The sequence below is a fragment of the Bombus huntii genome, chromosome 3 (assembly GCF_024542735.1).
Source record: "Bombus huntii isolate Logan2020A chromosome 3, iyBomHunt1.1, whole genome shotgun sequence".
Classification (NCBI taxonomy): Eukaryota; Metazoa; Arthropoda; class Insecta; order Hymenoptera; family Apidae; genus Bombus; species Bombus huntii.
In genome coordinates this window covers 15,754,910-15,780,906 of record NC_066240.1, presented here as the reverse complement: position 1 = coordinate 15,780,906, position 25,997 = coordinate 15,754,910, and the positions used below count along the sequence as shown (strand labels likewise).

The window sequence follows — 25,997 nt, the reverse complement described above, 5'->3', positions numbered from 1 at the left end:
ATGAACCGGATGACTGGAATTCGATTATATTCTCCTTTTTTCCCTTTTCTTTTGCCATTCTTTTTTTCCTTCTCCGATTTTTGGTTTCGTGCCTCTTTCGACCCCTTCAGCTACCCTCGTTGATAGCATGCCAACGCATGTATCTTGACAGACACGTTACTATTACTCGATCTTACGAAAGGAAAATGTCCCCTTGAAGACATAGCTTTATCTGGTTCATTATTTGGTACGATAAGGATGCTTTCGAACATTCTTCTATTGCTTGCGATAAGTCACTGGTTATGAAAGCTAGTGATTAGCGAACTATCAGAAACATATGAAACAAACTTTTTTTTCACCCCGCAGCAACTTGTAATCTTTAAGCCCTTGCCTTATTATTTGCTCAATGGCTACACATCCGAGTTTTCAGAGCGACTGACGTAAAGATGATCAAAATATTGTACGTAACTCGATACTAACGATCTTCGATCTTACGAACTAAAGATAGGAATTTGGATATAGGATCGAAGGGTATAAGAAAAAAGTAGCAGTTTCGAATAAATGATAATATTTTTATTGATATAATAAGATAGTTCGAAATATAAATGTTGAGGAACTGTTTCATTCTTTTTTCTGAAAAAAAGAAACATCGAAGACTTTCTTTTTGCCTAATTTATCGCAGTTGACCACTAATGTAACAAAAAACCAAAAATTCCTAATATGCACATCACTCAAACTTATATTGCCGTCGTACAACTTGATTACTAAACGATAACCATCGAGCACGATCTTTATCATTTTGTTGTCCATTTCGACTTAACCAAAAACGATCGTCGACCACCAACAACGCCTGGAAAACGGACGCAATGCCGCTGAGAAAGGAACAATTTCGCTCGCGTACGATAATATATTTCTATGTGGACGAAAACGGAACCAAAATAAGAAACGAAAACGAAGCGTGTTAGGTACGCGAATGACCTTTTTTATCTCGTTTTCTTTTAAATTTAAGTACAAAACCTATTCTTTCCGTCCATTCTTAGTTTTTTCTTTCGCTATCACATTCTCTCTGTAACACTTTTTCCATCACTCACACTCTACTATTTCTTAGTACAAATAAGCATATTTTTCTTGTTTCCCTTTTTCAATCTTGTTTCCTACTCTCTCTGCCTCTCTCTCTCTCTCTCTCTCACTCTGTCTGTCTGTCTATCTTTCTCTCTCTTTTGCTTTTCTTTCTGTTTCTTTCTCCTTTTTTTTTGTTTTTTTTTTTTGTTTCTTTTGTTTTGTATCATTCTTGCTGTACAAAATCCACCCGTCCATCCTACCGAAATGGTGAGGGTTACGTCGTTATATAATATGCAAATAGTAAATAAAGAGATATAAATATTACTTCTAATATTACTATTTAACTTGTGGAATAAATATTCTTTTTTCATTTATTATCTTCTATCTAGTAATGTAGCATATGCCGTATACACGTACACGTGCACCGAGCACACGGAATATCAAATATGCGGGATGCGTATACACATGTACGTGTACACCACTAATCTTGTCATAGTGCTGTCGTATAAACATGTCTTAATTCTTCGCGATGCGCTTCGCTTATCGTTAATAGTTCCATCTTCATTTTCTTTTTCCTTTTCTCCCAGTCAACATGCGTATGTGTATGTGTATGTATGCGTATATATATCTATGTATTATATAAGGTCAATGTTACGTAATTGTACGGGGGTGACTTTTACGTTTCGACGATTCCCCGACAACTTCCGATCTCACAGTACACAACCGGAGGAAGAAAAAAGTGAAAAAAAGAAAAGAGACCGGGGCGGTAATGGGAATACGAATGTTGTCGGGGAACGACAATCACGATCGTTCTCGGTAAAATCGTAAAAATCGTGACGTTCCCTTCCGCTTACTACTTACATTCAACAAATCGCTCGAGGTATAGGTACAAGTGAACTCTTTTTTTTTTAATTTATTTATTTATTCATTTTTAATAAACGAGGTGGGTCCGGTTAACTTCGTCTATTATCCGCGAGATCGGCCGATCACGAATCCTTAAAACGTACGTATGATAAACGTAAAAAGAAATCCAGGAAAGCGTCTCGGTGGAAACGAAACTCGAGAAGCATCCATTACACGCAGATACCTTATCGAATATTATTATCGTTAATAATTAATATTAATATTATCGATAATATATTATATTATTAGATAAAAGGTTATACAGTATATGCTGTTCTATATGCGTATGATTATTATATAAAATGTATAATATAATATATTATATAATATTATATATTAAATATTATTATCATATAATACAATTACAAGAGAGTAGTACAATCGTTATTTACCGTTAATAGTTTTTAAATAATTATTAACAGTATTGCTCGATAATCGATAATAGTGTAGTTAGATAGTTAGTAAGCAAAAATCCTATACGATTATATCTACCTACTGTCTGTCACGAACTTTCCACCTGTCCTCTAGCAGGACCAAATCTTCTGTAATATAAAACTCGCGCTCTTCCACCCTCTCAGAGGGAGAACAAAATTTCCACGTTCTTTTTATTCATAAGCGTTTCCTTTAAAAAGCGAGATCTTTATCTCATACGGTCGGAACGTAGGGTCCCTCGATTTACACATTACGCTGTTTCTTATCATCATCATTATCGTCATCATTTTTTTTTTTGTTGTTTTATCCCTTTTTTTTGTTTCTTTAAAATATCATGATTACGTAGAAAGCTTGTGTCGTCGAATGTCGCGAGAATCGAGACGAAATTCCAACGTACGCCACCCCCGGTTTAAAGCGGCTAAGTCTCTGTGGTGCGCGTCCGTCGAATTAAACGCGACCGAACAAGACGAAGGACGCGCCCTTTTCGGTTTCCATAGAATACGGAACAGATTCGTCGAGTAAAAACAACGAATAAAATAACGTTGAAATTTATTGCCTCAGTACCGAAGAAAGAAAAGGTGTAATAAAATAAAATAAAATAGAATAGAAAAGATACAAGGCGTCAAAAGACTGAAATATGAAAAGAAAATTTGTCTATATTAAGGGAAAAATGATTTCGAGAAACGTCCTTCGTCTTCTTCGTCGCGCAACGACGAACGTAGTTTTCAGTATTTTTTTTTCGCTTTTACTTTTTTTTTCTATTTTTCGGGAATCTGGTTTTCTTGCAAAAATAAGAGATTCTATCGGTCTATATCTGTATATAATATATATATATATATTATATATATAATATAATATAATATAACATGAATATCGCAGTTCAAAAATCTGTATATGGGGGTTCCCAATTTATTTTCCTTTATGTTTCCTTTACTCCTATTTCATCCCGGATTATATATACGATCCCCTCTCGTTTCCCCACCCTATACAAGGGGTCATTTCGTTGTCTAGCTCTGGTTACCATCCGCTCGTCGACATAATTAAACGTTTCTGTCTCATTCGCTCCATCTTCTCGTTCGATTTCTGTCATTCTTTCCCATTCACCCCTTCTTTTCGCTCGTGAGACGGTTTCCAGTAGCAACGTCATATAAAAATAAAGGGATAAATAAAAAATATTGTTTTGCTTTGAATAAAAAACCTAATGTTACATTTTAAGTATTCTCGTCGAGAACCCATCCCCTCCCCCTCCCCTGAAAAAATGGATTCGTCACGCGCAACCAGAATTTTCTCTTCATCCCTCTCTTTCGTTCTCTCTGATACACGTTCTTACCTTTAAAAATATTAAAGGTCCGATACAACGTGATACACGGTTTCTTAATAGCAAACTATATGTACTTTACTAATACACATACATAAAATGCTCCATCTCAGAATCGTTCAGTCTCACTCTCGTATTTTACCATTCGTCCTCTTTCACACATACACATACACAGACACACTCATTCGATCGCTCATTCACTCACTCATTCACTCATTTGCTTTTACTATTCAATTTTTTCTAATTGTTTTTTTCTTGTTTTCTACACATTCGTATCGACATACTTGCGCACAGCGGTAAAGTCGTTCTTGTGGCATTGTTTATGCGTGCATTGCAAAAAGAATGAGCGAACGTGACGTTTACCGCACGTCATAAATCAAACGAAACAAAAAATGATATAAAACGAGGGAAAAACTAAGCAAAGAGAACACGGGAGAAAAGATATAATGCGTAATCGTTTAAGCACGATATTGTTGCATTTGGAGGAGGGGACGTTCTCTGCATGTATGCACGTATTTTATAATTAACGACTGCACTGCACGCGTGTATATGTAAAAAAATTTACAAAAAGGAAACACCGTGGACGCAAGATTCGCTGGATCCGAGGGAACGCGCAAATTCAATTATTCTAATTATTCTCATGAGTGTGTATCTCGAATTGTTAAAACAAAATGAAAGAATAAAAGGAGAAAAACGAAAAAAGAAAATACAACATATTTGTGTTCCTGGTGCAGAACGCAGAACTCTATGTCGGAAGCGAATCTCATGCGCCACGTCGAGTCGTTATTATACAATGATAACAGTATTATAATAGTATATAATTGCCTTATCCTTTCTTAAGCTACAGCTACGTCGATGCGCGTCGCTTACAAACGCATAATGTTTCGTACACGACACCTTTCCTTTACACAATTAACTATTATTATTATTTTTAGTGTCTATGTGGCTAGCAGGTACGTTTGCACTCTTCAAAATCGCCGTAAAAGATCGGGGGAACGTGTTCTTTTCTCGCAACATTATTCCTTCTCTTATATTATATTAGTTCATAATCTTTAAAAATGCTAAATAAATTCTATTACTAGTTCTCGGCCCCTCTCCCGATACGTTTGTTTCAAATTCACCGAAAATATCGTTCTCGCGACATCTGTCATTTCACTCTCAGGCTTCCGCTGACTGTTAACAGACACGATTTGCGATATGTCGCGGGGGATTGCATAAAATTTTTCGAAAATTTCGAACAACGTGCCTTGATCTCTAAAGTTTTCAACCCCGGCTCGTCCCGGGACGCATGATCGATAAACGCGCGTAAAAATTCACACCGACATTCGAAACGATGGAACCTGAACCCCGCGGATAAACGCGCAAATATCTTTATGTAAAATCACGAAGACGTATATAATATTAATATTTCCTTTTAATATACATACATATTTATATCTTATATATAAGAAAAGAAACGGAGGAAAATAGCTCTCCGTTCCTCAAAGCCTCAATTAACGCGTGTACCCGGTCGGCTATCGTCCCGAACGACAATTCGTAGGATAAAAAGCGTCGCATGGACTAACCAGGGGGGAAAATCGTGAAGCAGGGAAAAAGAGAGATCGAAAACGAGAAAAAAAAGCACGTTTCCACGATCCAACAGCAAGGGTCACTCTCTGAGCAATTTTCGAAGAAATGTCTTTGTCGAGAGAAGGCCTAGAGATATTTTCTAGTCGATCGAAGGGAGAAACATATACATATATGTATATATATATATGTATATCAATGGTGAAAAACGAAAAAGATACGGGAAAATAAAACTAAATAAAAGAACAGGAAAAAGGGAAAGGAAGGAAAAAGCGTGTAGTACAACGAGAATCAACCCTAGTAAAAGGCGTCCCTTGTATTTTGAGCTACATGTTCGGATAAATATTAAGAAAGAAAGAAAAAACAGGAAAGTTAGTCGTTCTTTTCTAACTAATGGACAGTCTAAACGCATCGGACTAAATTCGGCTAAAATAACGCTCGGTTAAATCTGCAACTATGATTCCTCTTTCTTCCTTTTCCTTTCTCTCGATCCACCTTCCCTTCTCTCATAATTTGGCACAATATAAAGAACTCACAGGTCGGACACACGAGCAAAAGTCGAGAAAAAAGAAAGCAGAGAGCTGCTATAAAACGGGGATTCGCTATTTTATTATTTAGCGTGACGAGAAGGCTACCGTCTTGTGAAGGCGAAATCTATTGCGAGGTATGTATATTATACATAATGCTATATATATATATATATATATGTATAGATAGATATATATATATAGTTGAGTTTCATTTCGTCGCATCAAACTAATGAATTTCTCATCTTCGTTAAAAGCGGAAGAACTTCAAAATCGTGGCCGATATAATGCTACACTATTCTTTTTCTCTTTTTTGTCTGTCGTCCTATTTCGTTATTCGATCAGTGGCAATTCGCGCATACGCAATGCTTACGCGTGTCCAATTCAAAACGCGCGCCCAATTTAAAACGCGCGCTCAATTCAAAACGCGAGCCCCCTTCGACGAAATTTTGACGCGCAGAGGAAGAGGAACGTTATATTTTCTTCTTCTTTACTCCATTCCCTGATTCTCTCTTATGTACACGTAAAATACATGTTGTCGTGCGAAAAGATTCCCAGAGACCAAATTTGCTTTTTACTTTTCTTAATACGGTTAAAAATTAAGGCGCCTCTTATTATTATCCTGAGTATGCGAACAACGTTGTTTTCGTTAATTAATCCACTTCGTTCGTTTATAAAAAACATTTCCTCCATGTTTTATTTTCTTCTTCTCCCTCGATTCTAATGTTTGTTAGTCTTTTTGTTTTGTTATTGTGTTTCTACCCGGTAATAATATAATATAATAATAGTTCCTGTAATCGCGTAAATCTTTTCTTTTTAATAATTATCGTCATTGCGATCGCAGGGTTAAACGTATAAAAAATCTGTCAAAAATAGAACGGGAGCTACGCCTAGAAAATGTCGCGGGTGTAAGAAGGTCGAAACTGTGATTCGATTTGTAAGGCCTTTGTGCATATTTCGTTCGGTATTCAAATATTATCTCGTTTTCCTACGATGAGTCGCTAGTCATATTTCCCTACATAAAAACTTTCTTTTCTTTTTCTTTTATCTTTTATTTTTCGACGAGTGAAGCCACGTCGTCGGTCATTATGTATGTAAAGCGTACAGGTAAAAATGTTTTCTTCAACTATCTTTACAGATAGATTTTCATAAAACTAGACTTCAACGTTTATCGTACTCGTTCCGATACTCATTTCGAGAAATCTCTTCTGAAAGACACGCGAATGATCTCGTATGTCTTTCATACTCGGAGCAATAATTAAAAAGAACGCGATTGAACCGCTCGAGAACGAAAGAAACAAGGGATTTCCAGTCAAGTCCCTTCGACTACCCTTTGAAACGAACTCCTCGACGTTATTGAATCCACACCACCCTCCTCTACTTTAATATACGCCAGCCGAAAAAAATGCGTTACACCCGTGGTTCCGAACTGCATTATTACTGCGATTAATATGTACCTATATAAATTTGAAGCACTTGGGTTGCGATTCAGGTTTCAGGTCGTATCGTCGATTAGTCTTTAATTAACCTGTATTCGTATGCGTGTATAGATGATTGCCGCGTGTCTCGTATGCGATCTGTCCGTACATGTATATGCGCTATTTGCACGGTATTATTAGGTGTGGTGTATAAAATGTATATGTGTATATGCGTGCGTATACACGCGTTTTAGCGATCGTATATTACAACGCCGAGTGAGGAATGACGAATACGTCGAAACATTATTTCCGGATGCACGTGCACACGCTTTCGGACGTAGATTCCCAGAGAGGCCGATCTCTTTACGTCTTTGCATTTCGTACGCGTCCGTCCTGTATCGGTCAATCAGTTCTAACCGCTCGAGTCTCTCCCGACCACGCTGTCATCGCGACTTTTTAATCCCTCTTTAATTTTCGTCCGACATTGTAGAGAGAGCGTGCGTTCTTCTCACTGGTAGCCCTCTCTCCTCTCCGAGTATATCCGTTCACGATATTAACTCGTTCGTAGTCGCGCGTGTATACACACGCGTAATGCATAATACGTACGCGAAGGTGTGGTCATTAGAATATTTGCGTGTAATACAAATTGTGTATGTTTGTAATATGTATGGGAGAGGGAGTATATGTATATATGGTACGCGTGTGTATATCGTGTGTACATAAAGGTACGTATGCATGTACGTATATGTGAAAAAAGCTTATCTATCGAAAGATTGTTTCTTCCGGTCGTTGCTATAACTTCTCCGTTTACCGTTTCTTATTTCTTTATATTTTTTTCTTTTTTTTTATCATTTTCTATTTCTTTCAATATAGCCCGTAAAAAGTATGTATATAAACGAATACTGTTACCTACAATTGTAATGAACACATTATTTTGCCTTTTCTATATTTTCTTTTATCTCCCCTCGCGAGGGCACTGCACTCGCTCCTCTCTCTATAAACACGTCTTCCGGTATATTTCCGCGATCGGCCGCGACAACGACGTATTTTTTTCTTTCTCTCATGCGCGTCCGTATATTACTAATATTTTAATCCTCCTGATTTCTTTCGATTTTCTTTTCTTCTCTGTTAATTACAGTATACATAGACATATATTTATATATATTTTTTCATCGTAATATATAATATAATATAATCCCTACCATAATATATTTTTTTCTCATCTCTGTTGCCGATCATCTAAATCTAAATCGTCACCAAACAACGTAATCTAATTATATAGATCGCGCGTCCGCAATCAATTGAACATTACACGAACGATCCAGTTTCTCATCGTCCGTGTGATAAAATATCCATCTTTCCTTTTTCTTCCTCTCTAAAACTCCGTCGTTATTATTATCATCATCATCTGATATATTATATATATTTATATATCGTAGCAGTGAATTATCAGGAAAAACTTGTTAACTAAAACTCGTAACAATTATAATTATAATAGTTATAATGGTGATAATGAAACATATTAATAATAATAATAATAATAGTAATAGTAGTAATAGTAGTAGTAGTAGTAGTAGTGGTAGTAGTAGTAGTAGTAGTAGTGGTAGTGGTAGTAGTAGTAGTGGTAGTAGTAGTAGTGGTAGTAGTAGTAGTAATAGTAGTAGTAGCGTAGTAGTAGTAGTAGTAGTAGTAGCAATAGTATTAGTTTTGTGGTAGCAGTAGTAGTAGTAGTAGTAGTAGTAATAATAATAATAATGGTAATAATAATAATAATAATAATAATAATAATAATAATAATAATAATAATAATAATAATAATAATAATAATAATAATAATAATAATAATAATAATAATTGGTAGTAGTATTATTCTTCTCCCACCCAAGTTTGTCCCTCCCTCTCGATCTATTTTTCTTTCTCTCTACCCTTACGTACTTACACGCTTCAGCGTCTATAATTTGCAATGTACATGCATACATGGCTATGTATTATTTATGCATGTTTATATATTGTCCTATATATGTATGTACATTATTTACACGCGTTTAAAAAGCGTATTCCGCACGGATCTTAATCAGATAAAAAAGATTTCCTTCTTGTTATAAAACCGTGTGTTGCCGTTCAGCATCCACCTTAACGAACGTGTACCGTGTACGAAGGAAAACAAAAAGTCCTAAATACAAAAAAAAAATGAAAACATGCTAATCGAGGTTAGTTTTCTCTTCAACCTTTACAATCTCTTGGTAGCGCGAGATCTGACGTCTCTTCCTTTCCAACTCGACGTTTCTCAGCCGTAGAAAAGCTTCGAAACCGAGCACAGATATCGGATCGATCGTTTGTATTATAAAAACGAGAAATGATAGAAAATAAGAAAGTGAACAATTCGATCCTTAGTCTCGAGTTTTCAGCGCCCTGTCTACTTCTTTCTCGGATAAGCTAGATACCGATGATCGTTTAACAACAAAATAACGATCTACCACGAAGGTAATATTCTTTCGTGTCTCTTATTGCACCAGTTTAAAGAGTTCTACACACTCGCATATAAAAACTGAACACACGTGAATAGGCGCTCATCCACGAAGATCGGTGTGCTTCGTCGATCTTCGTGGCGTATTTATCTGCGCGAAATATCGGCGGAAAGAAGGAAACAGAGGCGCGAAGAAAAGGATGAAAACTACCATTTACGAGATTTTTGTCGCGTTTGTATCCGTTTTGCGCCATAACCGGATTAGAAGAACGAGGAAGAAGGTAGACAAAAGACAGACAGGACTTCGACTCCAAACCCGAATTTCGCTAATATCGTTACGCGTACCGAAATGATCCGAAATGAAGATGCATCTGATGTATTCGTAACAAAAACGGAATATATGTGTGTGTGTAAGGTACCCGGACTAAATTTCTAATATTATCTCTTTGTAGTATGCGTGTATGTCTATGACTTTCTCTCTGTGCCCTACGGTACATACATAACGCGTATGTACTAGGTGCAAACTGTCTCTACCTACACGTTTTGTGACTCATACGATCTTTCACCTACTTGCAAGATTACCAGAATACAATCACTCTACTATAGAACGCGTTTAGATTCATGCTAGCGAAGGCGTGAAACGTCGAAAAACGTAAAGATCGCACAGCGATCATCAATCGATCGGTAAGTAACTACGATTAGCGACGCTGTTAAAAAAAAAAAAAAAAAAAAAAACAACGCGAGATTGCAATGGAGAAAACAATGGAATTCGATAAGGAAGATATTTGTGAATAGATATTGTTAACAGACCAGTCATCTATGGTTTTTCTTTTTCCATGTTGAATGGCATTGTCGAACACGCGCGTTTCCTACCCGTAACGCGAAACACGCCTCTCTTTGGAACACGTTCATCGGGATTTCGGGATCTCGACGGTTTTGCTCGATCATATGAGATAATATTAATGAGACTTGCTATAATTTCTACCTTGAAATCTTTCAAATTACGTGAAATTGCGAGGATTGCGAGGAATATAACAGTTCTGAAGTCACACGCGTAATTCGTGCCTTGCACTCGTTCGATTACCAAAACTCGTTCGATAATGCGTGAATCTGTACGAATTTCGTTTCGATCGAATGACAATACCAGTACCGTAATTATAAGGCGAATATCTTGTACAAGTTTAAATGGCAACCTGTCAAACTACAGGTTTATCTCGACTATTTCATACAAAATCGCTGATGTAAAAAGCAAGCAGCATCACGAGCAGCTATTTCTTTCGTATCTTTATTGCGATTTATCGATACGAGTTTTGGAAAAAGAATCTGCGTGTGCTTCCCACTCTTCTTTCTTTTCTATATTGTTCTTTTTCTCATTCATTTCCTAAAAATGAAAGATATACCTAGAAACCGGTTCAGCTTTGAAATGCGTCCTAAGACCAGTTAGTTCGGAACCGGTGCAACTAACGTCGGATAACGTTCGATAATAAGCCTCGTTTTCCTCCGTCGTACATGGATTTCGCATCGCAGAACGAAATTCCAAACAACGACGAGATATCGAACGATTCGAGGCCGATTCCAAATCCAATACAGTCGAGACTATTATTAATAACAATCGTAGTCTTGTTCATTTTTGGCTTTCTCTCGTCGGATTTGTCTCGACTCGCCTAAATGCATGTTTTACGTGAAAAAGAAAAGCTCGTGTGTATACGAGCGTGTTATACAAAACGTGCAGAAACGCGTAAAAAATGCGTGATAAATAGCGGACTGCGGTGTCGTTCGATCTCGTCGAACGTTTCGAATATCTTCATGAACTTAAAACATTTTCTCTAAAATATATATAACATTCCCCAGCTCGGAAACCGGTCTTAGTCTATAACGCGTTAAGATGACACTGATCGAGAATTCGAAGGATTAAAAATGGAATTGACGCTATTCGCGACGATTCAGCCTCGTAAATCGTGAATTTTTCTTAATGTAACATGTATGTGTATTAACAAAAAAAGAGAGAGAAAAAAACAAAAAACTGAAGATCTATTGTCGATAACGTTTTCTCTCTAAACTAGCTAAACTCAATTTTGCGTTCTCATAGATAACTTCGTGAATTTGGCCAAAGCAATCTACGATCAATTCTCCGCCTCTCTTTAGTAACCTGCTATTCGAAGTATCTTTTCTATAAATATACCTATACGTATAAATATTCTTTTCGAAGCTGTTTGCGTCGGTTCTTTCGATTTCTTCCAACACTTGATGCCGATTCGACGCGAACGGTATTCCTTCTTCGTTCTCGATACGCATTCACCCATCATCCACCCTTCGATTCTCCCTTCGGCCTAACTTTCTCTTTGTTCTTACGCAAGTGTCTATACACAAATATACTTGTTTCTTCTATGGTAAAACAGATTTTAAAAGATTCGGTTTTCCCATATCCGCCCAAGTGAATCACAGAACCACAACACAGTATTTTTTCTCTTGTCGATGACCAGGACCAGGCTCTTCTATGTCTCTTCAAACAGCGCACTTCTGACTCTCCGAAACACGTTGTTTGAAGTGCCTTCTTCCCCCTCGTCCGTCGCGCGACCGAAAGTGGATACCCAGATCAAAACAGACAAGGCAGGCGGTCTTTGTCATTCGCGTAAAGGCATTTATTTTCGATAATAGCGTCTGATCTCGAAACGCCGAGTGAAGATTTGTCACTGATCCACCAGGGTAACAAGTTCGACTCTACAACGTTCCGAGCAAGGTATTATCTTTGTCGTGTTGGAGTAAATCCGACACGGTCAGAGTCTCTCCCTTAGCGCGTCATGGCGAGACTCCTCCTTAGATAACTGAGCGACGCACGAAGTTTTTCCTGTTGCCGCCTCAAATCCGCCACCTTGGCTGCATTGCCCATTTCCTTCGAGGTCAACGAAGCAAGATATGCAGACGCTTGCCTGAGAATCGCGACTTTCGGTGCCTTCTCCTTTTTCTCAACAGCTGGCACGAGAATGCGTAGCTCTTCGAACGCATTTCGTAACTCTATCCGCCTTTGACGTTCCATGTTGTTATGCTCTCTCCTCTTCTCAGTGTCCAATTCATCGTCGGAGGAACTTCTTGATGTGGTTGATCTCATCGAAGGTGAAGATGATACGGACGAAGACGATACGGACGAAGACGATACGGACGTAGACGACATGGTGCGTCCTACCTTGTTTCTCCTCTGACAGGTCCTGTGACGAGCTCTTTTCGCTGGTCTTTGCTCGACCTGGGCAGCTCTTTTCCGTGCTGGATTCGAGGGAGGTCGACCACGAGGTCTCGAACCTGGTGGTTTCTCTTTGAACGCGGTGTTAACTGTTAATTGAAAGTGTTGCTGGTCGGCCAAACTTGGATTCGTTGGTAAAACCGCTGGTCTGCACGGTTTGTCGAAGCTTACCACATCGATCTCTTCCTCCTCTGTAACAGGCAGAAGAAAAAGAAATTTTATGGTTATTCAGACGAACGTAACTTGTCCAAATAATCGAAACGAGATATTTAGATTAAGTATATCAGATAGGTTGAAACTGACGATTCAAACTGTTGGGACGAACGAATATTTCTCATCTAAAATCTATTCGTATTCTAGTCTATTGTAGTCATATTGTAGCTTCATACGATAAACTATTTAGATGTAGACACTAAAACATAAATTGTTACAATTGGTCTTTTCCATCATTTCCTCATAAAATCAAAGTCCACATAGCTACTATTGACTGCTTCGACTAACTGCGAAGTCTGTTATTATTAGGTTCTTTCGTTTCATAAGGTGATAATAGATGAACAATAATTTGTTTTATATTATTTTATTGAATTACATATGATCGATTTCGTTCTATTTCTATTATTATTATTATTTCTATTGATTCAATAAACTAATATAAAACAGAAAACATTGTGCTTGTATTAATTCCTTATAAAACGAAAGAAACATTTCAGACAACCTAATACCTAATACGATAATAGATTAATAGACTTATGTTAACAATTAATAGGTTACTAGTCAAATACATATACCACAAAGGATATAACCTAACAAACACGAAAATGGTACCCCGCTGGAGGTAGCCACCCACATGTTATATTATTATACCACTAAGCTATAATATTTTACCAAATGTCCTACTGGACAAATTGTAAAATTTAAATAAATAAATAAATAAAAAAATACATATACTATTCGCAAGAAATCTTCTACTTAGAATGCAGTATAAAAAGAGACAATCCCATTTCTCCCTATTCGAATTAAGCCTGAGTGCAATCAGGGATCAAGGCGATTTACCGAAGGACAGTGTCACCCGTACGAGTTGCAAAGATGCTGCGAGATACGCCGATAGTATTTTTTCTTTAGAGAAGCAGTTAGCGTTCGCGGACAGCCGTGAAACGTCGCTAATTAGTCGGGACGGAACAAGCTCGGCTCTGTTTTCACCTCGGCAATCCTATATTCAGGGTGAAGGCTGACTGCGGACAACGGAAAGAGATCGTGTCACGTGAGAGTGAGCTAACTTCGAATCGACCCTGAACCCAAACCGGATGCCATCGATATCGTTTATCTCGAGAGATTCCCTGCCGGTTACGAGCCAGACTAAATAGACTATGGTCTATCTTTGCCACGATAGAAGACGTTGCGTACGAGCCGTCAGAGAACCGAGTAAAATAGGATTATGTGGGTCAGAAAAATATTCGAGCCGAGCTATGTAATTTATTTTGTTATTTGCCAAATTTTGTCAGGAACAGTTTTTAAGCAATCTGCGTATAAAGATATTTACATCGTTATTAGTGGCGCGACAAACAGCTCGACGACCATTCTACGAAGATATAACTTCCCATTAAAAGAAAAATTCCATTAATGTTAATATCCTCAGTTGTAATTATCATAAATCAGTAGCGTGATAGCGATTCGAATTATCTTCTCGCTTAGATATCTTTTCTTGCTATGTCTCAAGTACACGATATTCTCTCGTTTTTTCGTTGTCTAACTAACGGAGTCTCGTAATGTACGTATAAGTTTCATTATTCTGTGCAAAGTACAAGAAGGAATCTTAAGATATCGAAGCTTTGGTGAGGGTTCTAACGATCCTACCCTACTAGAGGAGAAAAAAAGGAAGATCAATATGGTAACGGTTATCCTTTGAAAGCACGTGGCCACAGTTGCGGAGGCGTTCGAAGGGACATACGACACCGTGGGCGTTTCTGCAAACTGTGTCATCCATAGCGTCTGGCACAATCGGTGGAAATCCGGTTGGTCCAGATTCCTCTCTACCGCGGATACGGATCGTAACTCTTTCCTCAAGGACAACGTTCGGGATACAATCGCTCAATGTCGACGCGCGTTTCACGACAGGAAGCCTTTCTCTTCGTATATCGGTCTCTCTCTATCTGTCTGTCTGTATAGCGGTTCGATTACGTGCGGTCGATTTACGGATAAATTTCGTTCCGCAACAGCTCGTTCATAAAACGAACCATTAACCGGGCAATGCTCGTAAATACATTTATAATTGAATTCCGAACAACATCGGCGTGGTAAACCGTATTTTGCGACATTTGATAAATTCCCGGTGTGTATCGTTCGATGCCGAATAAACATGTATTAGTGGCGAGGTTAGTGTAACAAATGGCGGGGAAGGGATGGTTTGATAAAGGAATCTAACGATGAAAAGTACATCGTCGATTCGAAGCGTAAAGTCGATTCACGGTGAGGAAGTACGTTTCTCTTACCTGAATCCGATCCGCTCACTTTACGATCGCTGCACTTTCATACATCATTCTGTTAATGTGAACCAACTTATATGTAGTTACACATAGTAGTTATTTTATCTGCTACGAGAGAAACGAAGATGCGAAATATATAGATGTCCCGAGATCGGACGTGAAACGAACTTGGCCTGAAATATAAAATCCCAAGTTCCTCTCCGATGTGACAGAGGAAGAGCTCGTTAATTCTACTATTTTTCTGTTTATTTTTCTTCTTTTCTTCTATTTTCTTCTCTTGTTTCGTTTCGTTGAGTTCAATCACCCGCACTGGATTCACTAAACCTTGTCGATTTTTACCACCCGCTTCCATGAGACTGTGTCTCGTTACACAAAACACAGACGGTCAGTTATCGATTTAAATTACAAAAATTCCTAGCTATATGTAGAATATCTTGGAACACGTTACGCTCGGCCTGCAAAACATCCAGCCGCGTCTTCCGGTTTCACTTTACCTGGCCGCTGCAATCGCAGCGTGAACTTTTAATTAATGCCCGGCAAACCGAGAAAAAAAGCACCTTCTACTTTTCTCCTTTAGATCACACGCCTATCAACCGTTCCAATACTATCTATCATCCAGGGTCGATTGATTCTAACAAATGCAAATAAATAACGAATCTATCGATTTTATTTGAACGTCAATTCTACTAAGAACTCGAATAACTGACCCAAATTGAAAATCATCGCTGGATGAAATATTAATCGGAGGCTGGAGTTGAATCCATTTAAAGTCTCGAACGGGGCCAAGAGGAAAGAGTCTCTCGAAGAACGAGGAAGAAGCCAAAGGAGAGGAGAGACGCCGCATACGTGGCGCGTATGTCCGTGTGCAAGGCAACGAACGCAGCAATCCTCCGCCTTCGTTTCACAGACATACACGCCGCTTGCACGTGTATCATCGTGCCGGTTAGGCCAGACGCACGAATCTTCCCGAAACTGGCGTGCCGCCAGGTCGACAGTGAGCAACTGTGAAAAGGCGCGAAATTTCTAAAAATAACCAGGAGGAGCCACCTAAACTCTAAACTAACTATAGAAGGAACACCGAGGGTCGCGAGTCGAGAGAACCACTTCCCCTTTGGTCTCGTCTCTTTTCCACTGGAATAGCACCCGACATCATACTCGTCGACCCACGTGCCACCTATTTCTGTTTCACTTTGATTTACATTCCTTTTACCCGCTCTTCTCTATTTTCTCCATTCTTATCGAAGAACATTTATAGTTTGCATCTAATAATAGCGACGATAATTACATAAATTTATTAATAATTTGCATGTAACTTGAAAATGGTAAAGTCACTATAACGAAAGACTATAATTAAAAAATTTTTTAGAAAGTGAGATCGATTAGCTTTATTTCTGTGAGTGACTCATACGTTGCAATATATCGCGCCGAAATAAACGCCACTTCCATTGTACAGATAATTTATACGAAATTCGTGCGCAAATCAAGGCGTTAATGTTTCTCAGCGAGGAAGGAAGTGCCTCGTATTTCGTTCTTCTGTCGCATGACCCAGCAGTCGAAAAGTCGAGACCATCGAATCGCTAATTGAACAAGGTTGATCGATATATTTTACGAAAAAGACCGTGAATCGTAGCCAGAATACAGAAATTATGTTAATATTGCATTAATACGAGTCTTTAATGGAGAACGAGAATTTTAACGTTCGCTCGAATTGTGTTTGGTTACGTTTTCTTTATCGAACTGGTCATTTTCATTCGACAGTTCATGAATAGTTAATTGCTGTGACAAAATAAATGGTTAAATGCATTATAAGAGTTGCGTCTTGCTAGATCAATTTCTGTGATTGACTTTAATTTAATATTGAAAAGAATTAAATATAGATCATAGAGCTATCCAGTTACCACACGTTACATGTCTGATGCGCCAATTTTGCATCACACATTAACATGAAATATGTACATGTGACGCACTATGAAAGACTCCCAGCTTGACTATTTAGCATATTTGAATAGCAAGTGAAACTACGATCAAGCTTCAAAAATAATGACATTTATCAGTAAAAAAAAATATTCTTAAAACAGAACCGACTATTTAAAGATTTATAAAATATCGTCTATCAATGAACCCTTAGAGTGCTGAACATTCGCAGCCTATGCGGTCCGCACGGACGGCACGCGGCCAGCGCTGACGGTCGCTGTGGACGGAGTACTTTTTCGCTAGACTGAACTCTGTCGATTGACTATTCAAAGCGCAAATCGTAATAAGTTATAGTAATTCTTTTGCACGAGAGAGTTAATAATTCAGTTGTATGTGAAAAATTTCAAAACAATTATCGATACATAATCCGATATCGCTCCTTCTCTTATTTTTCACACAAACAACACATTTTCTTCTTGATAATTGTGTTGTGTCGTCACGATTAGGGCATTTTGATGAAAAAAGCCTATCGATTAAACAAAGTGGTAAATCCTCAGATTTTCTTTTTCCTCCTCCTAACATGCTTCTACGTTGGAAATATTTTCGTAAAATGTCTCGTATCAACGCTAAATGAAATTCATTAAAATTTTCTTTCGAAGCAGTAGATTTTTGATATAAAATATATGCATCATATATAAGGAATGCATTTATATTTATCTCACACAAACGTAACAGTATTACTTCTGCGTAGGTGTTCGGAAAAATTGACAAACGCATATATGCGTCTTTAGTCCATGTCGGACACTTACAGCGAACGCATATGTGTCCTTAGTCCACACCGATAGCTTTCGCCAGACGCATATATGCGTCCATAGCACTCTAAGGGTTAAGAAAATTAACAAATTAACATTGAAAATTCATCACACATCATCGTCTATTCAACCCAAACCAAATTAACCAGATTATCTACAACAATCTTCGAGATTCTTGCAAACATCCACACACCCAATACACCTACCAAACATAACTACAAACGGAATCACGAACGTCAAAGAGAACGTCGTCATCCTCTCCCAACCTATCCCACTCGGCTTGGACTGAAACTCGTCCAAAATTAGCAGAAGCAGAAACCGAGTCAGGAAGAGGCGCAAATCGCGCGCAAAAGAGACGAGGACAAGAATGGAAGAAACACGACATGGCGAGGAACGTACGTACTACGTGTACAGTGTACACGTATGTGACAACGCATAGCCGCGTCTGCAAAAGAGGGCGCGCGCGAGGAGGCTGCGGAAAAGGTCGGCGGCCCAGAAAGAGGCGCGACGCGACGTGACGCTGCGACGAGAGGAAACTTTGAGGAGCAATTTTGCTTCGCGAAAAAGAGGGGAGGGGTAGCGATGACGGTGTACGGTGTGAACCGCGAGTCGACCACGTTGCGATGTTCGCCGGGGGAAGGGGGAGATTGGCGGGAGACGGAAGAGGGAAAGGGTGGTAACGTCAATTCGCGGCAGCACGTGCAGCCGTGTAAGAGCGACCTTGGGGGTCAGTGCTCTCCGTGTAAGCAGGCCATAGTAGTACGTCGACGCGAATCGATCGGCTCTCCTCTCTCGTTGGGATAGGCGACCGCGAGACAAGAGAGACACGAAGAGAGGGGAGAGGTTTTCGTGATATCGAACGGTCGCTTCGGCTGTCTGCCTGCGGAGCGAGCTTCAAAAAACCAGGAGAAGGGATGAATTTCCTTTCTCTTCTTTCTCTTCTTTAGGCTGAACTGTATAAAGCTGTCTCTCTCGTCTCTTTATTTTCCTATCTCTCTGCTCCGCACACCCTCGAACGTCGGGTATCCGGATGAAAGTCCCGCAATTTTTACCCGACAAATCCCTTTTGGCTGATTACGCGTTTTGATTTGTATGTTTCGCACAGGGCGCGGCACACCCGTCTGGCTGGCCGAATATTTTCCGAGGGGAGGCAGCGAGAGGTACACCTCTCGCCCGGGAGAAAACACAATGCGCAGAACGCGGTAACCCTGCGTGTAACACGCGTGCGGCACGCTCGCTTTGGAAGTGAACGTACCGTATATAAATTTCTTTGATCCCGTTCGCAGATAACTGAGACAAGTGTCCGGGAGGCTCGCGAACTGGACTCGCGAGAAGTCTGTATATAAATTATGGAATTTAGCCAGGCTCGGCGTTAGGTGGTTCCGTTACGCGAGGCAACGATCGCTATCGCCGACGAGCTAGAATTGAAAAAATTATAGCACAATGCGGAGGAGAGCATGCGCTCTTTCGAGATACACGTGCATAAACGCGCTTGCTAATCTGTCCGTATGCAGCGAGAAGGGCGTGAAAATTCCATTACAACCTATAGTCCAAGGGGAAAGTAAGCAGATAACGTACCATCGGTACTGTAGCTAGAGAGTCAACTCAGCGTATATTACGTGGCACGTGATTCAGTCTGTACAGCAGTCAAATACCGATTCGCTACTCCCATTGACACTAACTCGTATAGAAAAAGATCGCAGAGTTCGCGCTCGAGTTTCGCAGACCCGTCACACGATATGTAGGTCTGCCAATGTCCGATGATCCGTTACTTCGCACAACAGATAGCCGTCAGATAAGAGAAATCTATGTGAACTCCGCTAGAAATCTGTACGAGCGCTCTGCATCCATAGTGACCCGCGCGAACTCTGAGCAGAGTGTTGCGCTAATTCGTCATTTATGGATCATTAACTTTCTCGAAATCGCGTAACATTTCCAACGAGAGCTTCGACGGACAAGATGATAACAGCAAAGACCATTTAGAACGTGCACAGATTACACCCGAACGTTGTGTCGACATTTAAATATGTAAAACAAATTCGACAAGCGACTTCTTCTATCATTTTCTTTTCCTGTGCCAGTTGGACGATTTGCTCGATCGTTCTCTAACCTTGGGCAGACTGAATTCCAGCGATATCAAAGCAAAAAGCATTCGGTGACGAGCACGGCATGAAATTACTTTTCGTGGAATTCTGTCCCCAAAAACGAATCCCACGATTCGAACTATCCCGAGATGACAATCCCTTTAAGCGGAGCCACATATGCGAACGTGACGGCACGTTTCTCTTCCTGGTCACTGGATGTACACATCCGTATACGAGGCGAAGCCATAAATCTCGTCGTGCCCAAGTCTCTGGCGCGCTCGCGGCTAATGCCTCGTACTACCAGGCGACTCATCCACTCCAGTTACGAAAGTGAGCGCGCGCGCGCGCACGACGTGCAAAATGCTTTCTTTCTCTCTCGCCAGGTACCGGTCGACGGCTCGAAAGTCACGGAACACCGCGGCGGCATCGCGTTCCACGCGAGAAACGGTTCGCGGGGGACACAGAAATCGGCGCGTTGCGTGCAAGAAGCCGAACGATCCATGGATTTTCTCCTTGTGCACGATGATACACACGATGTTCGCCAGCCAACGGCGCCGAGACATACCTCCGAGACGAATTTTCTAATTGCCTCGCGAGCGAGCTCGTTAAATTCTTCCGACTAACAACTCTCTACTCTAAATACCAACTTAGACAACCCCTTTGATTTAAAGGTAACATTAACGATCCAACACGACGAGCCACCGCCCACACACATCTGCCAATTTACTTCGCTATCGGCAAATTCATAAAGACCCGCTGGCGTTTTCTGTTCTACTTTGTTCGAATCGGAGCAAGAGTAACCGGAGGAAGGTAGCGAAGTACGTAGCGAACAGGTAAAGCTCGTTCAAAAAAATCACAGACCATAACGCGTTACTATCCGACGGCCAAGTCCAATTACGAGGAGTCTCCGGGCTCCACTGTGTATCCGCCCCGTGTATTCGCGTGAGTACACGGATGCACTTGGAAAGCATGCCGCGAGATACTACCATGGATAACAACCTACGCGAGATACGAAATACGGCAGACGTATCTGGGGGATAGTAGCCAGGAAACGACCCGGTGACCAGACACCATTAAGCTCTGCCCACGAGACGAGATCCGCCCACGAAACGGGATGCACATCGCGTCATCGACGTTCGCGTGAACCGTCACATATATCGCGCTAGACGAACGTTGACGACGACTTCCGCGCTACTGACGCATCGTCATCGATACCACTTTTGTATCTATGGAATACAGACGTGGGGAAAGACATCTCTCCTCCATCGTCTTTTTCCTTGCTCGATTGACTCACAGAAATTGCCAGTTACTCGCCGTTCTTACGTCTGTCTCCTTCTTTCCACCTTTTCTTTCCTTTCTCTTCCCTCCCTTTTCTCCCCTCTTCAATTCCACTCCTCCTCTCTTTCCATCCTCTGTTCACTCTAGAAGACTGTCTTTGGCTATACATATTCTTCTCTGTTTCTCATTCGATCGAGTCGAGAGAACAGGAGAGAAAGAGAGGCAGAGAGGAGCGAGTCTGGCATGCCGCCTCGGAAGAACGAGAAATGCAATAAGAAGAGGACAACCGCCGTGCTGCCGCCATGCCATGCCGTTGCGATCGAGTAAAGAGGAAGGAGTGCCGTATCGGGGAGTAGGTGCGCGGGAGGAACGTGCGAGAGAACTTGCGAACCGCCAACATTCTCTCTCTCCTTTCGTTACGTCCTCTCTTACTTACGATCTAATCAATTTCGAATTTTTAATTGGCCAACGCGGTATTTACTCCTACGAGGTTTTTCTTTCTCCTGTCTTTTTATTTTGCTTGCAGTATCGGGTAAAAACTTCGATCATTTTCTATGCAGGTTCTTATCCATGAAAAAATTGAATGGTTCGTTATCAGAATGTACGTTTGATAAAACTCGCGACGGAAATTAAAATTGATAATTTGCTATTTTTGTATTGTAAAGAGGGGAATTGTGGTATGGAGTGTATTACGGAGAAGGAGGGAGAAAAAAATGGCAAAAAGAAAAAGGTTCTCTGGCCGCCGCTGATGCCGGTCGGCATTCCCGAATCAAGTTTTACTTGTCTGACATTTCGGCGATCAACCTCCTAATTCTTGTTACAGAGGTGGTGCAGGCATCCTGGTTCGTCGACCAGACATTTGATACAGAAGAAAAATGATCGGTTATTAATGTGTACTTCTTTCTCTTGTATCGGAAACGGCATAAAATGACCAGTAATTAATATCAATTACAAAAATTCAGTACAACGAAATCCTTCTATGAAATTAAAATTCGAAGAGGAATAAATGTTTCGACTCCAAATATATACAGTCTAACCAATAAATTGCATTAGTAACAAAAATTCTACGTGTAAACTTATATATTCAACTTCAATTCTTCTACAAATTTGGCAAATAAAGAGGAGTAAAATTCAAGTTTTATATCAAGCAAGAAACGGAATATCGATTTTAAGAACGCGGAATGAAAATTAGAAGCGATAAAACTAAAAGTCCTAAGAGTGACCTAACGTTTTTACTACGATACTTATCAGAGCAGCAGCCTCTCCCACGCGGCCGAACTTAATGAATGAATGAATGAATGAATTACGTCACAGCCGGAGATGCACTTATACGTACAACGTCGGAGGAGTTCCTGCACAAAAATAGGCACCCACTTGCTCTCCCGAGGGAAAGGCATAATTATAGATATCTTGGTGAAAGAACCGAGAGTAACCAACCACCACCGCGAATATTCGTGGTGGGAGTAACACGATGTAACGTCTTAACGAGAAAAAAGAGAAAGAGAGCGGGAAAATAATTGCTTACAGCTTATACTTATGTAGAATATTAACTAATACCTTCGAGAGATGCCAAACCCACCTGCGTATAAAACCGATACCGCCAGGCTGAATTGTTTTGCAATAACCGCAAGGACCGTTACGCGCTCTCGGTAAAACCACATTTCAGTATTATCAGAATGCAGTACCCACGTCAGTCAGAAGGAGGAATGTGTGTGTGTGTGTGTGTCAGAGAGAGAGAGAGAGAGAGAGAGAGAACCCGAGATAGAGACTTATTTTAATATTAGTAAATCAGGGCGGTCGGGCGCCGTATTTCCACTTTCGTTTCGTTACGCGGCTAAAATCGGCGCGAGGTAGATAAAACGTGTTGAACAGCTCTCGATATCAAATCAATGCTCTTACTATATCGAACACGACGTTTATTTCCTTTTGTAGCGGACCAGCCGTTCGTAACTGGCACAAACCGATTCAGACCGTGAAGGAAAATGATCAAAGTGAAAATGATACCGTGAATTTCGTGGTGGCTGCGCGCCATCGACTTTCTTCGAACGTTGCTTTCGCCGATTCGCTGAAATCGAAACTTAGGCTATGGCTTATCGCGTATATATGTGCGTCTATCTAAAGTGCATGCACGCTGCACCCACTGAATTCCAGAATCGGGCGAGCACATTGGAGGTGACGATACAGACGACAACGCGTACATTTTTATGAGCGTGACCCGTTCTCCGCTCGCGTTCCAGCGTGCCGCGCGATTTTCCAGGAACCTTCAACTGGAGAATTTGCATGAGCAACGGAATGAAGTCCTGGTCGATGGTAAAGGAGAGGCTAGGCGGGGTTGCGTGCGAATACCACGAAAAAGGAAGGTCCAGACGTAAGACGAACCGGCGTCTTCGTTGAATGTGTCCCGGGGATCGCAGGATCGTACCAATATACCCTGACACCTCGTTACAATGAAGAAACTCGAGAGGATCGGTACTGACAACCCGGTAACCCATTCTACAAAGAGGAAAGTCACACCAGGTTGACGATACTCGATGCATCTCGCGCTTCGAATTAAAAAAACTTCGTCATACACGGAATATCTTTCAAAACTCTCCTTCTATATTCAAACGGAATAAAAACTTTTTCATTTTTATATTTGAAATATAGTACAGAAATTTAACCCGTAATCAGCATGATGATCATTTTGTCGCACAGGCAATATGTTCAGAAGTATACAGATCATTAAAAAAAATGTATTTATCGTATTACCATTAAGTTATAATATATAGATTAGCAGATACTGATTTTCATAATACTTAACGACGAATATGTGGTATCGTGTTTGCACAAAAAATTTCTTAGCATCTGACATTCCGTTGAATATTAACGATCATAGAAAAATTCCTATGGCTCGAGTTAATTACGAATTCAACTTGTCATCGACGGACGGAAAGAGAAATATTGCAACCGCGTATTTTACTTTCCAACGTTTGCGGCGCATAAAAGTAGGACTTGGCACGACCTTCGTGCGCCGTGATATTACAGAGTCGATGAAGATTCTTAATAGGCCTGACAGACCAGTCTAACGATTTCTAAGCACGACGCGTTTCCGCGCTAAAATACATGCCTCGACGTTGAGGCGGCACTCGTTTCCAAGAATCAGTTGACCGTGTGTTCCGTTGAGAAAATTGATTTTTCACCGGGATGATTAATCTGTTAAACCATAAACCACCGAGATTCAGAAAATAGAAATAACTTCGTAGAATTCAATGATCATTCTTTCCGTAACGAGAATCCCTTTCCTCCTATCCTCCGCGACGTCCAAGTTTACGCGGTACTTACCGGGGTTTACGTAATTAATGGCGCTAGGCAGCTGCAATTGGCGCTACACGTAACACACGTATACACACACGAATGCAGATAAACGTCGTTCGATCAAAGAGTGAAACGTGCTACCGGGCAAAAATAGAGTACAATGTATAAGTTCCTTATTGCTGTCACGTGGATGACACACGTGCATAAAAATCGTCGGTCTTTCTTCGACTTTGACGAGGAAATTACAACTAGACTAAACTATCCTACGTATGTATTATGCAAATATTGATATTTTCAATGCGATACTTTATGATGCGAAATTCCCGCTAACGGCGGGGCAAGTGGAAGATAATTCCTCGGTATGGATTTCTCGATTAGCGCTATTTCTTGGTAGTATCTACTAAAACCAAATCTTCTAATCGGAATATAGATTAGATTTAAAGCATACGAATAACGAAAATCTTTCAATCGTTTCTGATTATTCATGTAAGAGATAACGAAACTGAATTTTGAATACATAGCAGATAAGTAACTTTGATAATAGATAATAAAAAAGATTCTCACATTAGTGTTTCTGACAGGACCTTCGACAACAAGATCTAACTTGAAACATTCTAAAAAATGCGATAATCATCGTTCTATTCGACCTTCCATTCGAAATGGCTATTTTTTGCATCACGAGCCTAACCTATCAGCGTTAGCATTACAGCTTAAAAATAACAGAGCTTATCTGTATCCTTGTATTCCTATGATACGATAACACAAGTATTACGTATCGTTATCATCGTTATCATTATATGAAATGTAATTGTACAAAGTTGAAAATATTTCAAAGATATTGAAGTGAAAACAGAGATGCCAAGGGGGCACGGTGCCCGCGTAACACGCCACTGTAGTATCCCTCGCCGCGGCGAACGCGACTACGGCGCGAATGGCAAAAAGGCTTAACCGCATTCCGGCGACCATTTAAACCGCCGCGGCGGGGTCCCACGCTTGACCGCAAGCAGCGACCGACCGGCCGGCCGGCTATCGATTGACGTCACTTGGTACCGCGTGACCTTCGAGTTCCCGCGCGATTAACTGCGCATGCTCCGACGATCCTGCTTCAACCGAGTGTGCACCTGCACACATGCTCGCGCATCCGTGAACGCAGCAGGTAAAATGCAACGCGATAACGCTTGAAAATTACGTTCTTTTCCTTATCAAGCGTGCTCGTTAAAAT

The 25,997-nt window shown here is 40.3% G+C and overlaps 1 protein-coding gene across 2 annotated transcripts in view; it reads right to left on the bottom strand.

Moving 5' to 3' along the window:
- Positions 1-537: 537 nt before the first annotated feature.
- The window catches only part of LOC126864179 (transcriptional regulator Myc-2-like), a 214,771-nt gene continuing 189,311 nt past the window's right edge, over positions 538-25,997 (bottom strand). Inside the window, exon 3 of one of the 2 annotated variants that reach the window (XM_050615221.1) lies at positions 538-13,101. In XM_050615221.1, the coding sequence (XP_050471178.1) occupies positions 12,464-13,101 (638 nt within the window). In that variant the 3' untranslated portion in view covers positions 538-12,463. The remainder of the gene's footprint in view (positions 13,102-25,997) is intronic. The other variant, XR_007689085.1, reaches the window with a different exon arrangement.